The following is a 21,077-nucleotide window of genomic DNA, read 5'->3' on the forward strand; positions in this document are numbered from 1 at the left end:
GGGCTCACTGTACTTATCTTTAATATCTTCATGAATACTTGTTGCTTTTGCTTGAATGGCCATTGGACTCAGGGGGCACTTGCTTCTGAATCTGATTTTCCATCCATATTATTAATAGCTTTTCCATCTTCGATATATCATCTGGATGCTGTTTTGTGATCACTGTTGATCTTAAATGCGTTGATCCTTTAACATGTTCTTTTATACGCGCACTGGCTTAAAATAGTATTCACTGCTGAAGCAGCGAGACCTAATTCTGTGCAATAGATGACAAACTTTGTCCTGCTGCGTAATTTTTAATTAATCGTCTTCATTTCTAAATCAATTTTGTTTCGTTTCCTAGCACTGCCAGCACTGACACTTTCTGTTGGTCCCTTTATCTTCACCATTGTAATAAGTAAATAGGAATGAAGAGAAGATTCTGAAAATTTATTTATGCTTTTTATATGATTGACGATTTCAGTGAAGGGGAACTCATTTCACCACAATACCGTAACGTAAAAACCCACAGAATTCCAGTTATTGGTATTATCGAAAATGCAATAAGATCGAGGTTATTACCCATTTACAATAGATTGCGCTGACAGAAAAGCCCAATAAATCGGAAAGTGCAAATTGCTTTTATTGTTTTATGGTTGTGACCTCCAAAAATGTGCTTTAGAAAAATATCACAAAGGCATTCAAAATTTATTCTTATAATGGAACAATATGATAACGATAAAAGTGTAATGCAATTTCCAATATAAAAATGACCTTTTAGAGAGATAAATAGCTTAGTTATATAGCGAAAATATCAACTTCCAAGGTCTTGGAATGAATTGTGAAAAAAAAACAATGCGTGATTGGGTTCACATTACGATATTTTCACGATACATCCTTTTATTCCTATGGGATGCAAATACGTTTCCACAATTTTTTTAAGTTTGCACCAGCCGGCAAAAACTTACGCAAAGTTGAATTTCCTTAAGTCAGGTATTACTATATACAAATTTGTACATATATATATACCCAGGTGATTCAAAAAGAATTGAATGCTTTCAAAAATTTCTTACCCAGTAACTAGGTTCTATGAACATGTAGTCAAAGCCAATTTGTAAAGAAACTATTGCAGTTATCTCAATAATCATACAAATGTTAAATTTGCATCCCTTGTGTCACACAGCACACATCAATTCTGTAGTTTAATTCATCCTGGACCCTTTGTAGCATATCATCACTGATGGTTGAAATGGAAGCCACCATGCATTCCTTCATTTCCTTAAGGCTGCAAGGAAGATGTGGTACAAACTGGAGGTCCTTAACATATCCCCACAAGAAGTTACATGGTGTGATATCTCGGTGGCCACTGCTCCAGAGGCAGGGCAGTGTTTTGAATAGAATGCTCAATACAGCACTGTGGAATTGAACACATTCAAAAATTTTTTTGCAGAGAACATACTGATAGAGTGGCTTTTCCCACAGCTACAGAAGTCTCCTACAACTTCATTTTCCAGCAGGATGGGGCTCCGCCTCACTTCCATCGTGCTCCAAAGGTTCCTTAATGAACATCTTCCATGGCACTGCATCTTCCACAGATTGCTTGTGTATATCAAAGGCAGGTAGATGTAAGAAATTGACTTTCTTACATCTACCTTGATTGGCTTATAGTCAAATAACTTTGCACATACACACAGAAAGAAAAGGATTAAATCAATAAATTAACGAACCAAAAAAATTTAATTTATAGGTTACCAGTCTCAGTCCCAACCATAAGAAATTGTGTAATAGGAACACAGATGTTGGTATACCATTAAACCCCAACACAACCAATCAATGTTTGGCTTTCATTTGATTTTGTACTATTTTTAAACTTAATGTTATGTAATAGTTTTAAAATAATGCTTGGTGACATTCAAAGCTAATTTTAATAACTAACTGAATGGTAAAGTGATACATTTAAATAAAGCTTGTCGTCACTGTTATAATGTGTCTCAATAACTATGGTTACCATCACTTGCCGCCTTCTTTCCCTGACATGGGCGCATTTGTTTTCTCAAATTTCCTCATGGAATTTTGAAGCAAGTACAAATATCCAGGATTTGCCTTTGATTGTTTCCTGTGGTAATAAACTTATATAGTCTTCATTCTTTACTTCCTTTATAATGTTTTGATTCTGGTCCACAATATCAGGTAGTCTGCTTATGTGTACCCTTATCAACAGGTTAATGCCAAGTGGGTGATGGTAATGCTCGAAGTGGATATTATACCCTATGACATGATATCCTTGAGCACATTTTACATAATCTGCTTTCTGAATTTTACATGTTTATAATTAATCGTGTGAAGTAAGATTAAAAGCTATAAGAGGTAAGCCTAGCTATCATTAAGCTAAATGACAGTAATGACAGTAAACACCTTATCATTATATTCTTTGTACAGGGAATCATAATTTTTTAGTTCAGAGTTAATTGTAATAATATTGGGAATTGTGTTAATCTTTGTATATTATAATCTGATTTCAAAAATGTTCCATTCTTGAACACTAAGTTTACAGAAACTTTGTATATTAAATTTTGAATATTAATTTTTGTTTTTTTTTGATATTTCAGGATACCTGTTTCTTGTTTGATCAAGCAATAAAGCATGAAACCAAAACGAAAGAGAGCAGCTACACCAAATAGAGATAATAAAAAGTCTGTGGTTGTACAGGGTAAAAATATATTGAAATTATCATGTGATATACAGATAAAATATGCAAATTACATAACATCCCCAAATTTTACGTATAGTCATGAAAAATTGCAGACACATCTTTCATTGGAAGAAATAACCAAGGAAGTGGCTTCATTATTTGAAAAGAAATTTTTCTTTCAGAAATGTGACAGCTGGAAATTACCTCCAGCTGAACAGTGGTATACAGAAAAGCCATGGTTATTAGACAGTTTAATGGATATGAAAGCAGATCTGAACTTTGTTAAGGGAAAGTTGAATGATAAGGGCAGAAATTGGCAGGAGCACACTTCTAATACCAATAAAGCAGCATTTATTTTGAGGACACTTAAAAGAAATATCAGTCCTGAATTTGCAACACATGCATGGTGCAAATTTTATGAAATTGTTTCTTCTTTGGGATATGAAGTTGTTCCATTGAGAGATGATGATTTTTTAAGCATACATTTGTGTGAAGCACCAGGTGCTTTTGTTTCAGCTCTAAAATATTATTTGTGTACCAAAGGAAAACTAGACAAGGTAATAAATTTATGAAAACTAGAAATTACTATTGTGTATTATATGACTTAGAAAATTTGATAGTGTTAATGTGCACATTTAGGTGCATTTGCATGTATATCTGCAACTCAGTGGGATGGATTTTAATGAAATTTTATATTTGTGCCTTTTAAAAATATTTGTTGAGCCATTCCAAATTTCATTAAAATCAGACAGAAATAGAAATCCAGAAATCTTTTTTTCCATATAAATTTTATTGTTGTTTTTTAGCTTCAGACAGTCCATTGCATGCATAGTGTGTATTGTTATATAAGACTTGTGAATGTGGTGTCGCTTGTGAAGAGATACGTTCCTAGCTTTCTTGCATCATATACCTCTACTAATGCTGCTAATATAGAGAGAAAAAGAGTCTTAAACGTGTATGGGGAAGAGTAATAAGTATTGTTATTATACATGCAATTAAACTGAATGGCTAAGTTTAGAGAATGTAAAACTGTAGAGATTTATTAAGTGTTTTATAAACTTATAATCTTAATAATTAATTAATAAGGAAATAATTTTATTTACTTTTCACTTCTATTAATCACAGAAAAGAAAAAAATTCAATTAATTTTAAGAAAAACTTGAATGTGCCCGAAATGTAACTCATTGTGTACATTATCTAACTTGTTTTTTAGCATTAGTAACAGCAAATGGCACAAAAAAAATTATTAAAATTTTTTTTTAATGAATATTGATTTTTTTTTTTTTTTTGAGATTGCTTTTTCTTCCAAATAAAACATGCTCCTTCTGTGAATTTTTAGCTTTCTCTGAAAGGCAAATAGATGTATGTTTCCAGAACATAAGTACCCTTTGTAACTTTAACAAAAAAAAAAAAGGTAGTTCCAACCGCTGTAATAATTTATCTAGTTCTTGAAATTAATTGAAACTACCCACTTCCACAACACTAGATAGAAGTTTGTTCCAACAGTTAACTAACTTCTGGCTGAAATCAAATTTCCACATATATCTTCTACAACTTTCTTCACTTTAAATTTATGCCTCTTCCTGTGTGCTGTCTGAGCAATAGGAAGGATGCCATCAGCATTTAACTCACTCAATCCATTCAAAGTATTAAACACCTCACTCAAATCAACTCACAGGTGCCTAGTTTCCAGATGCTGCAATTTGCAGAAGGGCAGCTTTTCTTACTTAAGAGTATGATATTGTTCTCTTCACTAATATTGTTGCTGTTCTTTGCACTCATTCCAATGGATATTTATATCTTTCCTAAAATGAGGTTTCCTGACCTGTATACTGTACTCATGGTGTGGCCTAAGCATTGGCATTATACAAAGGGATAATTGTCTCCTTATCCCTGCTGGCAAAATTCCATGAGCTGCCCTAGACTGGACAGTAAGGGGCCAAGCACGTGGCCTTATGTGGCCATTAAACATTTGTCATATAGTTCTGTGTCATTATTTACAAGTTTGTAGTTCTACCTGTGAACCTATGAAAGTGAGGTTTTTAAAGGAAATATATAAACTTTCAAAAAAAAAAAAAATCCTGGTATTTGAAGTCTTGTTGCCAAGGTGGTTATTCTTGTGCAAATTCAATATGCTAAAATATTTTGCATGTTGTTTTAAGTACTTGCTACACTTCAGTGTGCTGTATGCATATTATGTCATCTGATGTGGCCTATTAGCTCATCTAATTTTGATATGCTTTATATATATATGTGGATGTGTGTCATTCTATACCTCCTGTCAAAATAGTGCTTTCTGATGTAGTGATTAGTGATATGAATGGAGAATATTCTCTGAAAGGTTATTTTATTCTCTTGAGAATTTTGAGTATGCTTTTGCTAATTTATCTGATTTATATAATAACAGATTTTTTGGATGTATTATAACTTTCAATAAGGTTATATAACTTTTTATAATGTAATGGGATAGTGTCCTTCAGAACATAACAGAATATTCTGGAAAAACCTTGAATGACTATTTCTATTGCAGGTTACTTATCAATGTCTCTTTACTGTAACGATGCTCAATAATGCCACATGAAAAAATTATGAAGTGTTGGAGTATTGTATGGAATTATTTTTCTGTGAATAAAATAAATGATGAAATGATTTGTCAGTCCAAATATTGTGAGGCAGGATATATTAATAAATAAGAATTCATAAATAAGAATAAAAATAAATAAAAATAAAAATAAATAAATATAAGAATAAATAAAAATAAATAAGAATATTCTTATGAATAAGAATTCTTATTCATAAGAATTCTTATTCATAAGAATAAGAATAAAGAGCCACTTTAAAAATGTCAACTCTTGCTTTTGTAAAGAAACATATGTCTTTACAAAAGCAAATATTTCAACTTTATTATTGAACTTTTTGCTGTGAAAGCTATGAAATTATTAAACTTCTGCTAAGATTATTCTTTTGAAAATGCTTTTTACTGTTGTAGTTTTTTTTTATAAATATGCGAACCTGTAAATTTGTTTTTTTAGTGATACTTAATCCTTTCATGAGTTAATTTTAATGCCAAGTGAATTACTATATTGCAGGTTACTTACTCATTGACATCTTTTTGCTGTAACTCTGCTCGATGATTTGACACAAAAAAAATTACGAAGTCTAGAGTAGTGTATGGAATTCTTTTTCTGCAAAGAAAATAATGATAAAGTTATCTGTCAATGCAGATTTTTTGAGGCAAGATATATTGAAAAGTGTTAACTTCTACTTTTGTAAAGAAACAAATGGATTCTATTTCAACTTTATTTTCATTTTTAGTCCTTGCTATGAAAGGAATCCAAGTCCAAAGTGTCTCTGGAGATATCAAGAACAATTTTCTCTAATTACAGCTCTGATAGAGCAGAAAACTGAGTTCTCTCCTTTGCATATAAAGATTAGCAGAAGTAACCATTTTTTGACTGTGGATAAATCTGAAAAAATCAAAAAAACGAGACTCTCGTAAAGGAGATACTGTTTTTACTGAAGTAGAGGAAGTTTCAGTTTAAGCAGAAGTTCAAGACATATCCAAGAATATGACTCTAAAAGTTGTAGATAAGTAAATTTAATCTTTGAGTGAAATAGCCATAGTAATCTTTATGGGTCACTGTGGACATTATTGCTGATTTAAAGAGTAAAGAATCTATAGTATATTATTCATAGCACTAGCCTCAATTGTTTTTGGGCCAGTAAAACAGAAATCAAATCAAACTATTCATAGCATATTTCAGTCATATGAATTGGCTGTGAGGAAAAATTCCCAGTCAGAATATTCCTGACAATTTCACATCACTACACATGATGGCTTTGTAGTCATGATTCAATCAGGGAAAGTAAATTTCAAAGGATTGTAAATGAGGATGAATTTCACCGAAGTTAGAGTCATTCCATATACAAGGGTTGTTCTGAAACTAAATGCCTCCAAAGTTTTTTTTTTTGGCTACCACTGCAAATATGCTAATTTAAATTTTTTATTGCATACTTTAAGTACCTAACATTTATTTTTCGGCATATTCACAACCACTTTATATATATTTTCTCTACAGCTGAACTAGAACCCGAGTCCCCAATCCTGTAAAAGTTGCTCTCAACCTCCAAGAGCCACTTCTTGATGGCCACAATGACAGAATCTTCATTGGCAAATATTCCCCATGCAAGACATAGGACCAAACGAGTGAAAGTCTGATGGCACAAGGTTGGAAATGTAAGACGGGGTAGAACAGCCTATCTGAATTCTTTAATGGTTTTCCTTGCCAGGATGCTGGTGTGTGATCCTTTCTTCTCTTCTTGCAATTCATATATTCAGCCTTTTTAGTATATCTGCATAGTGAGTAGAATTGATTGTGTTGTTCTCGAAAATCGAGGATAATCTCTCTCTCTCTCTCACACACACACACACACCATATAGCAAGGTGGTAGATGACTTTCATCAACCGGTGAAATACCACCACTTTGCTTATTGGAGGCTTGAAGTGGTGAAACCCATGTTTAGTCTCTAGAGCAAAGTTTCTGGCATGCCCCTCCCCCCCATACTTCTTCAACCCATGCACGGTACTAAGTACTATAGGTTTTGATACCTTTCGTGTTTGGGGTTTTCATAAAAAAAAAAAAAAAAAAAAAACTTGTCCTTTATGTCACACTGCTCTAATTTGTACAGCAGTCTTTTATGTGCAACAGTATCAAAAGCACTTATTTAAGTGCTTTTATTTTATTACTTAAATTTTTTAATTTGACTTAAATTAGACTATGCACAATGAGATTGACTGCCATTTTTAAGTAGTTTATTTGTGTTATATATTATGTAATTTTTGCATTTTGAATATATGAATAGTTGTTTAAATAAAATCATTCAGTTTAAAATTTGCTTATTACTCATTAAACTGAGTTTTTAATTTATATATAATTATAATCTGAATTTATGAACATTTTCTACTTTTTTATTTTCTCATCCTCTGTTAGTGGCACTGGATTGCCAATAGCTTGAATCCGTATTATGAAGGCCACTTGAAAAGGGATGCTATAACTGATGATCGTTTCATATTTCATACCCTTTCTAATTGGTATTTTGGCAGTGACAACACAGGTGACGTTATGAATCCAGAATTTCTTGAGAACTTGCAAAGTAGATTGAGCCATCCTATTACCTTGGTATGTATGCTTTTAATTTTTTTTTTTTTTTTGGTTTTTAGGAGCATTAGCAACTAAGGCCATATTGCTCATGGATATGCGGTGGTCATTCTCTGACCTTTCCGCATCCTCCATATTTGGTGGTGACGGGCTCAAACCCCGGTCTAATCAAGAAGCGTGTGCTACGCACGGCTGCTCCTTCCCACCTGGCTACGGAGGCGCCTATGCTTTTAATATCTCACTGTAAGCTTTATTGCTTATTTAACTTGATTTTCTGTTCTGGTGGATGTGAAGACGTTTATCCAAAATAATAACTATAATAGTAAATGTAATTTTTTTAAATACAGTCGATTCCGGTTATTTGGGACACATCGGGACTAGTGCATTTTGGCCCGATTAAGCGGCTGCCCCAATTATCCGAAGTTTCACATAAGTAGCTAAAAATACAATTTACCCCCCCCCCCTTTACAATTAGTTCACTGTACAATCAAATCACGTTACGACGAACTCACCATAGAGTAAAGTACCGTTCACTATACGATGTGCAGTAAGGGCCGGTCATTGTGATCACGTTTGTGAATTGAATTTTAATTCTATTAAACAGCGATTCTAATGAGCGAAAATAGGAGGAATATTATCAGGCTATAAAAGTAAAGATATATTAAGCGCAAATTTACTCTTTATTACCTTACTAATTAAAAAAAATTAAATGATACGTGAAAATCGTAAGAATATACGTGATAATCGGAAGAATTAATACGTACTGTAATATGTACATACTAACTAAACTAGTTGACACTTCTGTTCACTGACATTTGTTGGTGGGGGCTGAAATTTAAAACAGTAAAAAGATAAGCAATCAATAACAAAGAACAGGGCACACACAAATTGCAAGTAACACAACACGCGCAAGTGAGAACGGAGTAACAAAGTTACTCCGTTCTCACTTGCTTTAAAAATAGGAATGAAGAGAAGATTCTGAAAATAATTTTTTTTTATATGATTGAAGATTCCATGGAAGTGTAAACATATTTTACCATAATAACCCACAGAATTCCAGCTGTCGGTATTACCGCAAATTCAGTAAGATCGAGTTTACTGTCCATTTATGATAGATTGCACTAACAGAAAAGCCCAATAAACAGGTGACTGCTAATTGTTTTTATTGTTTTATGGTCGTGACCTCCAGAAATCCGACCGAACTACGTGGTACGGTCGGAGACAATCGTAGGGTAATCTCCAGTGCTGAGGTCTCTGCCCCGATTAAACGGCATTTTGTCCCAATTAAGCGAAGTAAACTCTGGCTATTTTCTCGATTGGTTTTTGTTTTTTAAGATTTGCCCCAAATAAACGGCTGCCCCGATTAACCGGTGGCCCAAATAACCGGAATCCACTGTATATACTATCTTTCATGTCCTGGGATGCTAAATGAAAAAACATCTTAAAAAATGAGATTTTTTAAGTGGTTAAAAAATGGTTAGAAAAATGAGATTTTTAATATTCATTTGAATTCATTTCGGTGGTCTGAGCTGGAAATGGCAAATCCACTACATTATTCTCTTCAAACCATTGTTGTATTGACTGTGCTTTGCGACTGAGTATTGGAATGCTGATACAAATGTGGCTCCTCCTTACCTCTGTCTGCAATGCAGGTAATGCAGGATTGTTTAAATTTCACAATAGTCAGATGTATATACAGGACTGCTGCAGCCCCATGCGCTGCTGGTAAGCGAAATAAAATTTACTGCCCCAAAATATTTGGATTAAAAAATAAAATAAGGCATAAATAATTATTATTAATTTAATGAAAAAGAAAAGAATTACAATATATCTCACATATAATATAATGAAACAACAAACAAAAATAACAAAATCATTCTGAAATTCTGAAAATAAGCTATAAAATTCTAAATCATAGTAATTGTACTCTACCACAATAATAAAATAAAAGGAAAATTATAATGTTAACAAATTATACAAATTTATGCTTCCTTTCTTTAAGAGATGCAAATTTATTAATTCTTTCATTTATGTTTATTTGTTGCAAAAGATCACTCTATTGAAATTATTGCCAAATTAGAGAGTCGTTGAGATATTGTTGATCGTAAATAATTTTGATTTATTTTAATTTTGAAAAACTCCATTCACCCGAGCCAACTGAAACTGGTAAAGTTAAAAAAATTCTTAATGAAACTGCTACATTTGGAAAAGTATCTGTAAAATCATTTTTAAAAATAAATTTTAACACTTGAAATGGAGTAATTATTGGCTTCAATATAAATTTGAAGTACCCTAAGTTCTTCAAATAATGCTGACTCATCAAAATCAGACTCATTACGATCATTGTCACTTAATTTAATATGTAAATCTTTGCAATGATTTAATAAATCGTCACATGACCATTTTTTTTTTTTTTAATTCAGAAATATTTAAAATATTTCTGAATTTAAAAAACAGTTGGAGACTTAATAAATGCTTAGACAAGTATTTAGAGACGATGCTATGGGCATAACACAAACTTTTCGATGTTATTCGCATTTCCAAGGTGGCCAAACTTCAGTTCAGACTTTTCAGTGCTCGGGTTGTCCATCATCATCAGAGAGATGAAAATGTTTCAAAAGTACATCAAGCCATCCACGAGGACAGATAGTTTATAATTAATGATATTTGTAACATTCTAGGCCTATTGTACGGCATGTGCCAATGCATTTTAACTGAAAATTTGAATGATGCTGCAAAATCTGTGCTCTGTTTGCTGAGTAATGAACAGAAACAGAACCAGCTTTCTGTGTGCAGGAACTTGCAAGCACAGGCCAGAAAGGACAGAAACTTCCTTTCCAAGGTTATAACAGAGGATGAAAACTGGGTTTATGGTTATGACCAAGAAACAAAACGTAGTCCCCCCCCCACCATTGGAAAAGTCCATCTCCCCATTCAAAAATGGCATGGCAGGTCAGATCAAATGTCAAGAGCATGCTGATCATTTTCTTCAACAATGAAGGGATTGCTCATTAGGATTTCCTTTCCTTCTCCCAGGTCAAACTGTAAATCATCAGTTCTACATTGGAGTCCTAAGGCATTTAAGGAAGGATGTCAGGATAAATGCCTAAACAAATGGTGTACTCAGGATTGGCTTTGTCAGTTTAGTAGTTGTTAGCCAAAAAGAAAATGGCTGGCAATGGTTCCACACCCTCCCTATTCTCCTGAACTGGGCCCCCGAAACCTCTTCCTGTTCCCCAAACTGAAAATCCATTTAAAAGGTTGATGATTCAAAGATATTGCAGAAATTTAAGCTGAATTGCAAAAAGCAGTGGGTATCATGAAACAGGAGTTCAAGAGATGTTTCAAGCAGTGGAAGAAGTACTAGGATTGATGTATAAACTTTGGAGGGGGGTACTTTGAAGGGGACAGTGCCAAAATGTAACTAACATTATAAGTCTAAATGAATTTTATTTCCCCAGTCTGGAAACTTTTTCATGCACAATTTGTTGTGTTGAAATATAAACTGAATACTGTAAGTCGAAATATAATTCCTGTAGAATGAAATGAAATAGTCTCTGCCTGTATGATTAGAGTCAGATAGATTCCGTTGTCTTCTGATATGATCTGTCTCCTGCTTAGAGGAAGTGACATCTTCTAGAAGTGGATTTGCAGTTCGATTGACATCCTTAGTCTGAGACTGACTGGTGACAGGAGCATATACCGGAGGGTAGGGAGGTTGCTTTATAATTTAAGCATAAGTGGCTTCTGCAACAGGAGCAGGGATTGACTGGAAAGTAGAATTTTCCATGAGTTTCATCCAATTGTATGTAGGACTTAAAGATCTGCTGGAGTTTAAAATAAGATCTGTCAGATCCGAAATTTTCTGTAGTAAAATATAATTAAATTCATGCAATTGCGCATTTTCCAATCTGATTTTTTTTAGTTTCATCAAGAAGAGAGACCATCATGGATTTGTGAGTGTCCAAGATTTGAAAAATGAGTTTTGTGGTCAGTTCATTTGGATTTTCATGTTGTGAAACTTCTTGGTTAAGGAGTTGAGAGAAGGAGCGATTTGTCTGCTCTGATGCCACGTCATGAGGTATGGCCTCGGATAGCCCTCTCTGCCAAGTATTCATTGGTGATAAGGGACAGTTGAAACACTAAGGTTCACCGTCGGGAGAGCTTGAGGGATCAGCTGGGCTGGATCCTAAGTTATTTTCATGTTTTGTCTGCGTTTTCTTTGATTGCCTGTGATTTATACAATAAGGGCCCTTCCACGAGTCGATCGCTGCCTGTGATATCTTTTTCCAGTTCGCTGTTGACATATCTATGCATTTAATGCAGTACACAAGACCGCATTGCATTGCATTGAAGGAAGTCTTTGCATTTCTTTTTGCACAATTGGCAAATAATTTGCACTTGCAGAGCCATTGTAATTAACAATAAGTACACAGAATTTCTCTTGAGATGAAAAATATAAAAAATATATAATATACAAAATATGAATATACAGTAAACCTCTGCTATTTGCAGTATCTGTATTCGCGGTTTCGCATATTCGCGGTCGCTGATTTAATATAAAATGAAACCTAAAAAAATGTGAATTTTAAAGAGCAGTGAACATTTTCCGCCATAAAAAAACCATTGGCATGGCTAAAATTATCTTTCCCGGTCAAAACAGCGCTCAGTGGATGGAGGGAGAGGGGTGACAAAATCGCGAGTGTGGTTGTTTCTCGCTAATCCTTGTTCAGTATGTGTTATGTGCTTGTCATGGAAGCTTTCGTTGTTTGCTTTTAATTTATATGCTTATAAATTGAATAAATTTATCAATTTATAAATTGATATGCTTACAAAAGTGATAAATCTACCGTTTTGCAGTGTAAAACAGACTTTTTCGAGTGTGTTAATGGAAGAAAGTGAGTTTATTGTGGACAAGTTCTTTCTAACCTGGCGCTTCCATAGCCAGGTAGGCAGGAGCAGCAGTGCGTAGCACATGCTTCTTGATTAGACCGGGGCTTGAGCCCATGAGCCACCAAATACGGAGGATGCGGAAAGGTTGGGGAATGACCACCCCATATCCCCGGAGCAATATGGCCTTAGTTGCTAATGCTCCTAAAAAACCAAATAACAACAACTTTCTAACCCATACAAAAATATGGCCACGAATAACAAGGGAAATGTGAAAATATCAAAGAAGGTGATGACATTAGCAAATAAATTTGAGTTATTAGATAAAATTTCTAATGGTGAAAGTGTCTCCTCAGTGTTAAAACATTATAAAATCAATGAGTCAACGGTACTACGATCAATCAAGAAATCGGAAGAAAAAAATCTGCCGTAGTACCCCTGAAAACGCGTTAATTGCTTTAAAAATTTGCTCTGTAACTTGTGATGTTAAATTAGAAAAAATGGAAAAAGCTTTAAATCAGTGAATAGAAGACCGAACTCGAAATAAAATTCCGTTATGTTCACTCATCATTCGTGAAAAGGCAAAACTTCTTTCTCAAAACTTTAGCAAAACTGGTGATAGCACTGGCGGGATAAGTTTTTTAGCTAGCAAAGGCACTGGTTTGAAAGATTTGTTTGAAATTTCTAATAAATATTACATTTAATATTAAATTGTTTCTTATTTTCATTTCGATGCCATATACTTGCATTTCACTATGTACTGTCTATATACATAGTCATATTATGAAGGTACATGTAATACATACATAGACAAAATTTTAGACTAGTTTTTCTTATATATTTCATACTTTGGAACGGAACCCCTTTATTACTATGGGAGTCATAACTCAGTATTCGCGACATTTCTCAGGAACGTTAACCCCTGCGAATAGTGGGGGTTTACTGTACAAAGTATGAGATATACAGCACAGAATTATTGCTATCTGAAATAATTTTGTACTAAACGTATCCGTGAACTATAGTTAAAATTCTTCAGAATTCATTACAATTCTTTCAACGAGTGAATTTTAAAGATATGCTTAGTAGATTCCTAATTTAAGCAACAGGCATTCCTAGCAACATTCCTAAATTTAAACAACATTTAAGCAACAGTACTGGATTTCACACCACTGCAGATTAACTAGCAGAGGATCTTTTGAAGGCACAGTCCTCTTCATAAGAACAATGGCGGGTGACCTTGAGTGCTATTATCGGACAAAAACAGTAAAGTGACTGACCTTGGTTATACTGCGAGGGAGTAATCCTTTCGTTGATACTTCCTAGCTTCTGGGGCGCCTACAGAAACGATCTGAGATGCTTTGTAGAAAGGAAGCATAGATTTCATTCATTATAGCATGAAAACTACTTTCCAAAATGGCACCTCCATAGCCAGGTGGGAAGGAGCAGCAGTGCATAGCACACGCTTCTTGATTAGACCTGGGTTCGAGCCCATCACCACTAAATACGGAGGATATGGAAAGGTCAGGGAATGACCACCGCATATCCTGGAGCAATATGGCCTTAGTTGCTAATGCTCCTAAAAACCAAATAACAAACAATAACAAACAAACAAGTGGTATTAATTATAGTAATAATCTTAACATAATTCCTGAACAATTTCGTAAAATCAACTATTTCAAAGGAAGTTTTAGCGGCGTTGTTTACAACAAGATTTGGGGGTGAGCCGCGCATAGAATGAAAAATGCTTTAGGATTAACTTCAAGTAATTTTTTTTTTGTAAACTTTTGTGCTTTCCACACATATTTCAACCATTATCGTAGTACTTGCCACGTAAACTCTGAATATTTAGATTTAGCTCAATAAGTAGACGATATATATTCAAACAATCCCTGTCTGGTAGAATCACTCACAGGACAAAATCCAAGAAAATGTTTGCATGTTGCAGCATTTATGGTGCTTATATCTCTAAATAAAAATCTAATTATCACACTCATCTGTTGAACCTGGCTTACATTGGATGTTGTATCAAAAATCATAGCGAAATATTTTTTGAAGCTCCCTTTTGAACTTTGGTCTCCTTTCATTCAAGAATCTGCATTCAAAAAATAAGATTCTAATTGGTCGACTAACTTTATGCCTTCCCATATGCTTTTTAGTGTAAAATTTGGAAGTTTAGAATTTTCATCTTTGCTATTATCCTCTGAATTGATTTGGTTTTACCTCAAATGCCATTCCACCAAATCCCCTTTGCCAGCCTCTTTTTTTACAAGCAATTCTTTCAGCAATCATATCTTTTTTTTTTTTTTTTTTTTAGGTGCATCGGTGACTAAGGCCATGTTACTCTGTGTATACTGCTATTAATTGCATGTGTTCTGTGGTCAATTTTCTGTTTTGTTGGATGAAAAACCTGTGTTTCTGGGAGAAAAAACCATGCTACCCTCACCTGAGCCTGTCTAACTGAGCCACGTTGTGAAAAAGGCCCATAATAATTCCTCCCGTTGTCGACAGGATTCAAACTCAGGTCTTTTCCACCGGTGTGGGGAGAAGGACGATTCTATCAATTGTGCTACCCATGAGGGCTTCAGTAGTCATATCATCAGAACCTTCCCCTCCTACTGATGTAGCAAGTTCTACTATCGCACCAATTCCTTTTTTGTACCGCTTCGGCCATATTTCCTGAATGAACTGACTCTGGCCATATATTTTTCAACACACATTTAATGTTGACAGTTTTACTTCTTTCAGTAATAAATCTATGATTCTGATACAGTCCACAGTTGAGAAATGTTTCCATGCCTCCATTACTTCAGTAGATTCGAAATCAATTTTTTCCAAACTCCATTGAAATGATTTTCTGATGTAATAAGTCTCGAAGGTGGATATAATGCCATTAATCTAATGGCTGAATGAAAGAAGTTGTATTAACCCAGTACAACTGCGGTTGTAGGAACATAACTTCAACGTTTGGATGACTTAAATCTTTTGGATGGCCTGGTGTGCTATCCAATAGTAATAAAACTTTGAAATCTAGATTTTTCAACAAGTATCAGTTCAATAGCACAGAACGTAACAAAATAAAATACAGGGATTTCACAATAATTTTTTTTTGACTGGTGGCTCAACAGCAGGGATTCAAAAAGATTCAAAAAAGAGTGGAAATGTTGAAGAATTACATCCAACATAATAGCAGGGTTTTCCCCCACACAAAAGCTCAAAAATACCCTGTTATGCAAGATTTACCGAAATTCTCTAACCATGTTATGCAAGGATCACCACAATTTATCAATCTTGTTAGAGTGAAACTGTGTTGTAGAAGTACCATGTTATAATGGGGGCTGCCTGTATATATATAGTTATTTTGGATATTTTTTATCATTTAAAAAGTTATTTTACATTTTCTTGCTTTACCGGAAATGTACGTATAGCCCATGCTAACTTGTAAAGTACTACAGAAATACATTTTTATGTCATGATATGCAATGTTATAAATGATATGCACTGCACTGTTCTTTGAACATATACCACACAAAAGCATACCCAATGTGATGCCTAGACTATGTAGTATGGGTCATCACTCCACTATATGTTCTTTCACTACTGTCAGGTTTGGTGCCTCCATAGCCAGTTGGGCAGGAGCAGCAGTGCGTAGCACATGCTTCTTGATTAGACCGGCGTTCGCGCCCTTGAGCCACCAAATACGGAGGATGCGGAAAGGTCAAGGAATGACCACCGCATATCCCCGGAGCAATATGGCCTTAGTTGCTAATACTCCTAAAAACCAAATAACAACATCTGTCAGATTCAATGCTCCCACTCCCTACACCAGGATAGGTGGATAATGTGCAGTGCTTTAGTAGTGCTAAACTCTGACCACAGCTGAAGCTGTGGTCAGAGTTTAATTCAACTGTGTTGCATGCTTGACAGTTTTGGGTTGGTCAAATCCACTTGGAAGTGATAGGGATTTAATCAATTTAAGTTTTTCTGCCATTAGAATGCTTCCAGGCATCCTAATGGCAGAAAATAACATCCTGATGATGGTAATTTACCTTCCTTTATGACATGAGAATCTTGATTCTACCTTTATCAGATTAAATGATTCATTGAGGTCCATTAGTTGTAAACCATTATGGTTTATGGATTTGCGAAAGAGAATTTTAATAATTAAAAAATATGTGTGTTTGTGTGTGTTAAAAATGGAATGAGTTATTCATCCATCTGATAAATAAAAGTAACTGAGCTGTTTATCAAGCATACTTCTGAACCCTCTTTCAGATTCATAGCCAATTAATAGAAAGTTATTGTAGAAAGGTATTTACAAAGCTAATGGTGAGAAGGTTAATTGTACAAGCATACATTTTACAGAAAGATAAAAGCAGTTAAAGTAGGATATATGCGGTGCAAGCCAAAAGTTTCCAGTGCTGGCCATGTGGAGCTCTAACCATGGAAAGTACAGCAATGCACCATTAGATACCACCAAACTAATTCATTGTGAGTTAGTATGGCAAGTTTCATGCCAATAAGAGATTGTGCTTTTGTGCAATCTCTTATTGGTAAGGAACAAGTGGACATAAGGAAGCAAAATGGTATCAGATTTTGTCATAAACTTGGGAAAACAGTTGGAGACTTAATAAATGCTTAGACAAGTATTTAGAGATGATGCTATGGGTATAACACAAACTTTTCGATGGTATTTGCATTTCCAAGGTGGCCAAACTTCAGTTCAGAATTTTATATAAACTTTGTGGTGGTGGTGGTGGGGGGGGGGGAGTACTTTGAAAGGGACAATGCCAAAATGTAACTAACATGTCTAAATGAATTTTATTTCCCCAGTCTGGAAACTTTTTCATGCACAATTTGTTGTGTTGAAATATAAACTGAATCCTGTAAGTCGAAATATAATTCCTGTAGAATGAAATAGAGGTATATACAGTCGAACTTCCCTATAACAAATTCGATAAATCCAGCGAAAAAATTCGTTATACAGAGAATATCTTTTTTATTAGAAATTGTTATTTAATTAGAAAATGGAAATGAATCTACATTTATTTTTAATGTATTTTATTTCAAAAACACTTATTTAAATTACGTTTACACAATTTTCGCCGGTAAGTATCACAAATTAAAAAAATCTGTAATTTTCATTTGCACAGTACAATTAAAAAATGTCCGATTCTCAAAGAAAACTTCACATTTGTTCAGATCATTAAAAACATTATCAGGAACATTTTCACAAAACTGTAGACCCATACGAACTGTTCTAAAAGCGTTAATTATTTCTTCGCGAGTTTGCTTTTCTACTGGTTGTTCTGATGCATCTTCATCGTCATCGTTAATTTCTTCGTAATCATGGTCATGTCTAACACTGTTTAGCAGTATTTCATCTTCATTCGGATGTTCTGTTGTAGTCAGATCTTGATCTACATAACATAACTATCCAGTGTTATTTCATTTTCGATGTTTCCAGACAATTCTAATAATGTCCAAAAGTTTTTCAGTTGTGAAAGGGGCAGTTCATCTTGTTCGTCCAGTTGTTGTTTGACTTCTGTATTCAATGCAAATCCCACTTTCGAAAAACAATTTTGAATAGTGTATTCAGTGACATCGTTTGTCCAAACTTTTGCCAGTTTAGAGATGCAATCTCTAAGGTTAATTGTAACCTCTAAGTTTCTATTTTCTCATAACGCATTGACAATTTTTATTGTTATTCTCTTTTGATAATGAAATTTAAAATTTTTAATAATGCCTTGGTCCATTGGCTGGAGTTTTGATTGTTTGGTGGTAAAAACAACAACTACACACTTTTAAGTTTGGCAGGATGTGCCGGATAGTTGTCAGTTACCAACACGATTTTCCTTTTTTTTTTTGTTATACGCTTGTCTAGTTTTAATATCCAGTCTTCAAAGATATCACTTGTCATCCATGCTTTTTTATTAAAGGTGTAGGATTTTATTAAAAATTCCAAAGATTTTGTGCCTCTAAAACATTTTGGGTTTTTTTGATTTTCCGATGACTAAAAGTCTTAAGTTTTAACTTCCTGTCATATTTGCTCCAACTAGCACAGTGATTCTTTCTTTGCTTTTTTTTCCGCCAAAACATTTATCATCCAAGCAAGTGTTCTATTCGGTAAACATTTAAAGAATAAACCCATTTCATCAGCATTAAAAACATCCTTAGGTTCATATTCTTCCAAAATCTTCTTTAAGGTATTGTTCCTCCAACTGTTGCAATCTTCTTCGCTTACATTAACACTTTCTCCACAAATAACCTTTTCCACAATTCTGTGGTGCTCCTTAAATTTATCTAGCCACCCAGTGCTTGGATTAAATTCTTTATGTCCCAGGGACTGTGCAAATTTCAGAGCTTGTTGCTTAATTATTGTACCCGATATTGGTATATTCTTTTCACGTATCATTTGCACCCATTTTAGAACAACTTTATCAACATCTTCATATATACACAACTTAATTCGCTTCTTGTCTGCTCCTCCTTCAATTGCATTTAAAACTGATTCTCGATTTTAAATGGATGCAGGTATGCCATATTTCTCCGCAATATCTTTTTTCTTAAAACCCTGGTCAATATCATGAAGAATCTTTACTTTATCATTAATACTTAAACACTTTCTCTTCGACATTGTTTCCACAAATGTAAAAATTACTGGACTGCAGCTCTTGCTGATACATACACTGCAAACTTCGCTGTGCTGGCCATATAGTGAATTGTTAGTACCGCCTACTCAATGACGTTCGCTTGCCAATTCAACAGTATCATGTGACTTTTCCTATCAATCACTTTGAAGAAATATACGACTTTCATTCATATATACACTAAAGAAAATTTATGATTAGTGTATGCTGTATGTTACTTTTCAGAAAAATAAAATAAAATACAAGAGCCTATGTCATTAATGACAAATTGTTCTAAAAGAATGGAAAAAAAAAAAAATTAATGAAACCATCTATTGGGAGTCCAGTTAGATGAGAACGGACATATCATATAATGATTGACAGGAAGGTCACATGGTACAGTTGAGGTGAGAAGCGAATGTCACTCAGTAGGCATTACTAAAAACCGACTGTGGTAGCATTCTGTGTATTGCTGCCGCAGCACGCTAAAGGCTTACCACAGCGAATTTCATTTTACCCTGAGCCAACATCAATTTACAAATCTATCCTATTTATTGTAAAGTTTATGACCACTTTTAAGAAAACCCATTTGGTTTTATAACTGCAACAAAAATGAAACAAAGCCCTTCCTACAGGCATCAAGGGCCACAAGTATTCACTAAAAGGATGTTTAATTCCAGAAGCTAATGCGCAATTTTGAGGGAAGGAGGCCGTATATTTGAGTGGCTGTTTAGCAGTAAATGCTTGAAAATCTTCAAAAATGCTTTTACTAAACTTTTTAAAAATTCATTATAGAGAGACTAACACTTCACTGTATGGGGTTAATTTTACATGTAATTTCGTTTCAAGATGCAATGTTTTGCGAAAAAATTCGTAATATAGAGAAATCCGTTAAATAGAAGTTCGTAACAGAGAAGTTCCACTGTATATAGTTATTCTGGATTTTTTTTATCGTTTAATTGTATGTATGTTGCCTATTTTAATTTAAGATAGAACTCTAAATTACTCTAAATTGCATTACTCTAAATTATTCAGAAGTAGACAGATCTGTTACTGTGAATGCATTAGTTGAAAGAACATGCATGTTATTTAATGCACTTAACTGTGAAAAAAGCAAAGTGTGAATGATCATTTGTGTTGTAACTTACTGTTTGAGAAAAGGAGAGTTAGCACTGCAATGCATGCTAATGCTCACTCATTAATTTGCATAAAAAGGTTTGAAGGAATTCATTTAAGGTTTGATTAACATGCTGTTTTTATAAGAGAAGACATGGTTGTATTTGCAAAGATATTTCATATTAATCAATCAGTTTTATTGATCCTTCAGAGTTTGTTAGCACGCACATAAATTTTATACATGAAATTTAATACAGGCATACCTCGGTTAACGTTACCTCTGATAACGAAGCTTCGATATAACGAAGTCGGCAATTTCAAGCCCCATTTAACATAAAAAAAAATATTCCAGTTTAATCACCTGAAATCTAAACAAACTGAAGAAATTACGGAACCTTTGCAGCTTCTCGTGGTTGGTTCGAGAAATTTAAAAAATGGGCCAGGATTCATAGTGTAAAATTAACAGGAGAAGCTGCAAATAAGTTTCCAGAAAAACTAAAGGAAATAATTGAACGTGAAAATTTTCCAAATTTGGTGTTCAATCTTGACGAAAGCGGTTTGTTCTGGAAACGGCTACCAACAAAACGCTTCATTTCTATTGAAGAAAAATCAGC

The 21,077-nt window shown here is 34.1% G+C and overlaps 1 protein-coding gene across 3 annotated transcripts in view; it reads left to right on the top strand.

Annotated features, from left to right (window-relative positions):
* aft (cap methyltransferase 2) overlaps positions 1-21,077 on the top strand; it is a 106,732-nt gene that overhangs the window by 5,085 nt on the left and 80,570 nt on the right. For all 3 annotated transcript variants that reach the window (XM_090374955.1, XM_090374954.1, XM_090374957.1), the window contains exons 2-3: positions 2,589-3,228; positions 7,664-7,852. In XM_090374955.1, the coding sequence (XP_090231081.1) occupies positions 2,623-3,228; positions 7,664-7,852 (795 nt within the window). In that variant the 5' untranslated portion in view covers positions 2,589-2,622. The remainder of the gene's footprint in view (positions 1-2,588; positions 3,229-7,663; positions 7,853-21,077) is intronic.

The sequence above is a fragment of the Mastigoproctus giganteus genome, chromosome 6 (genome assembly GCF_048544385.1).
Source record: "Mastigoproctus giganteus isolate SK-2022 chromosome 6, ASM4854438v1, whole genome shotgun sequence".
NCBI classification, from domain to species: Eukaryota; Metazoa; Arthropoda; class Arachnida; order Uropygi; family Thelyphonidae; genus Mastigoproctus; species Mastigoproctus giganteus.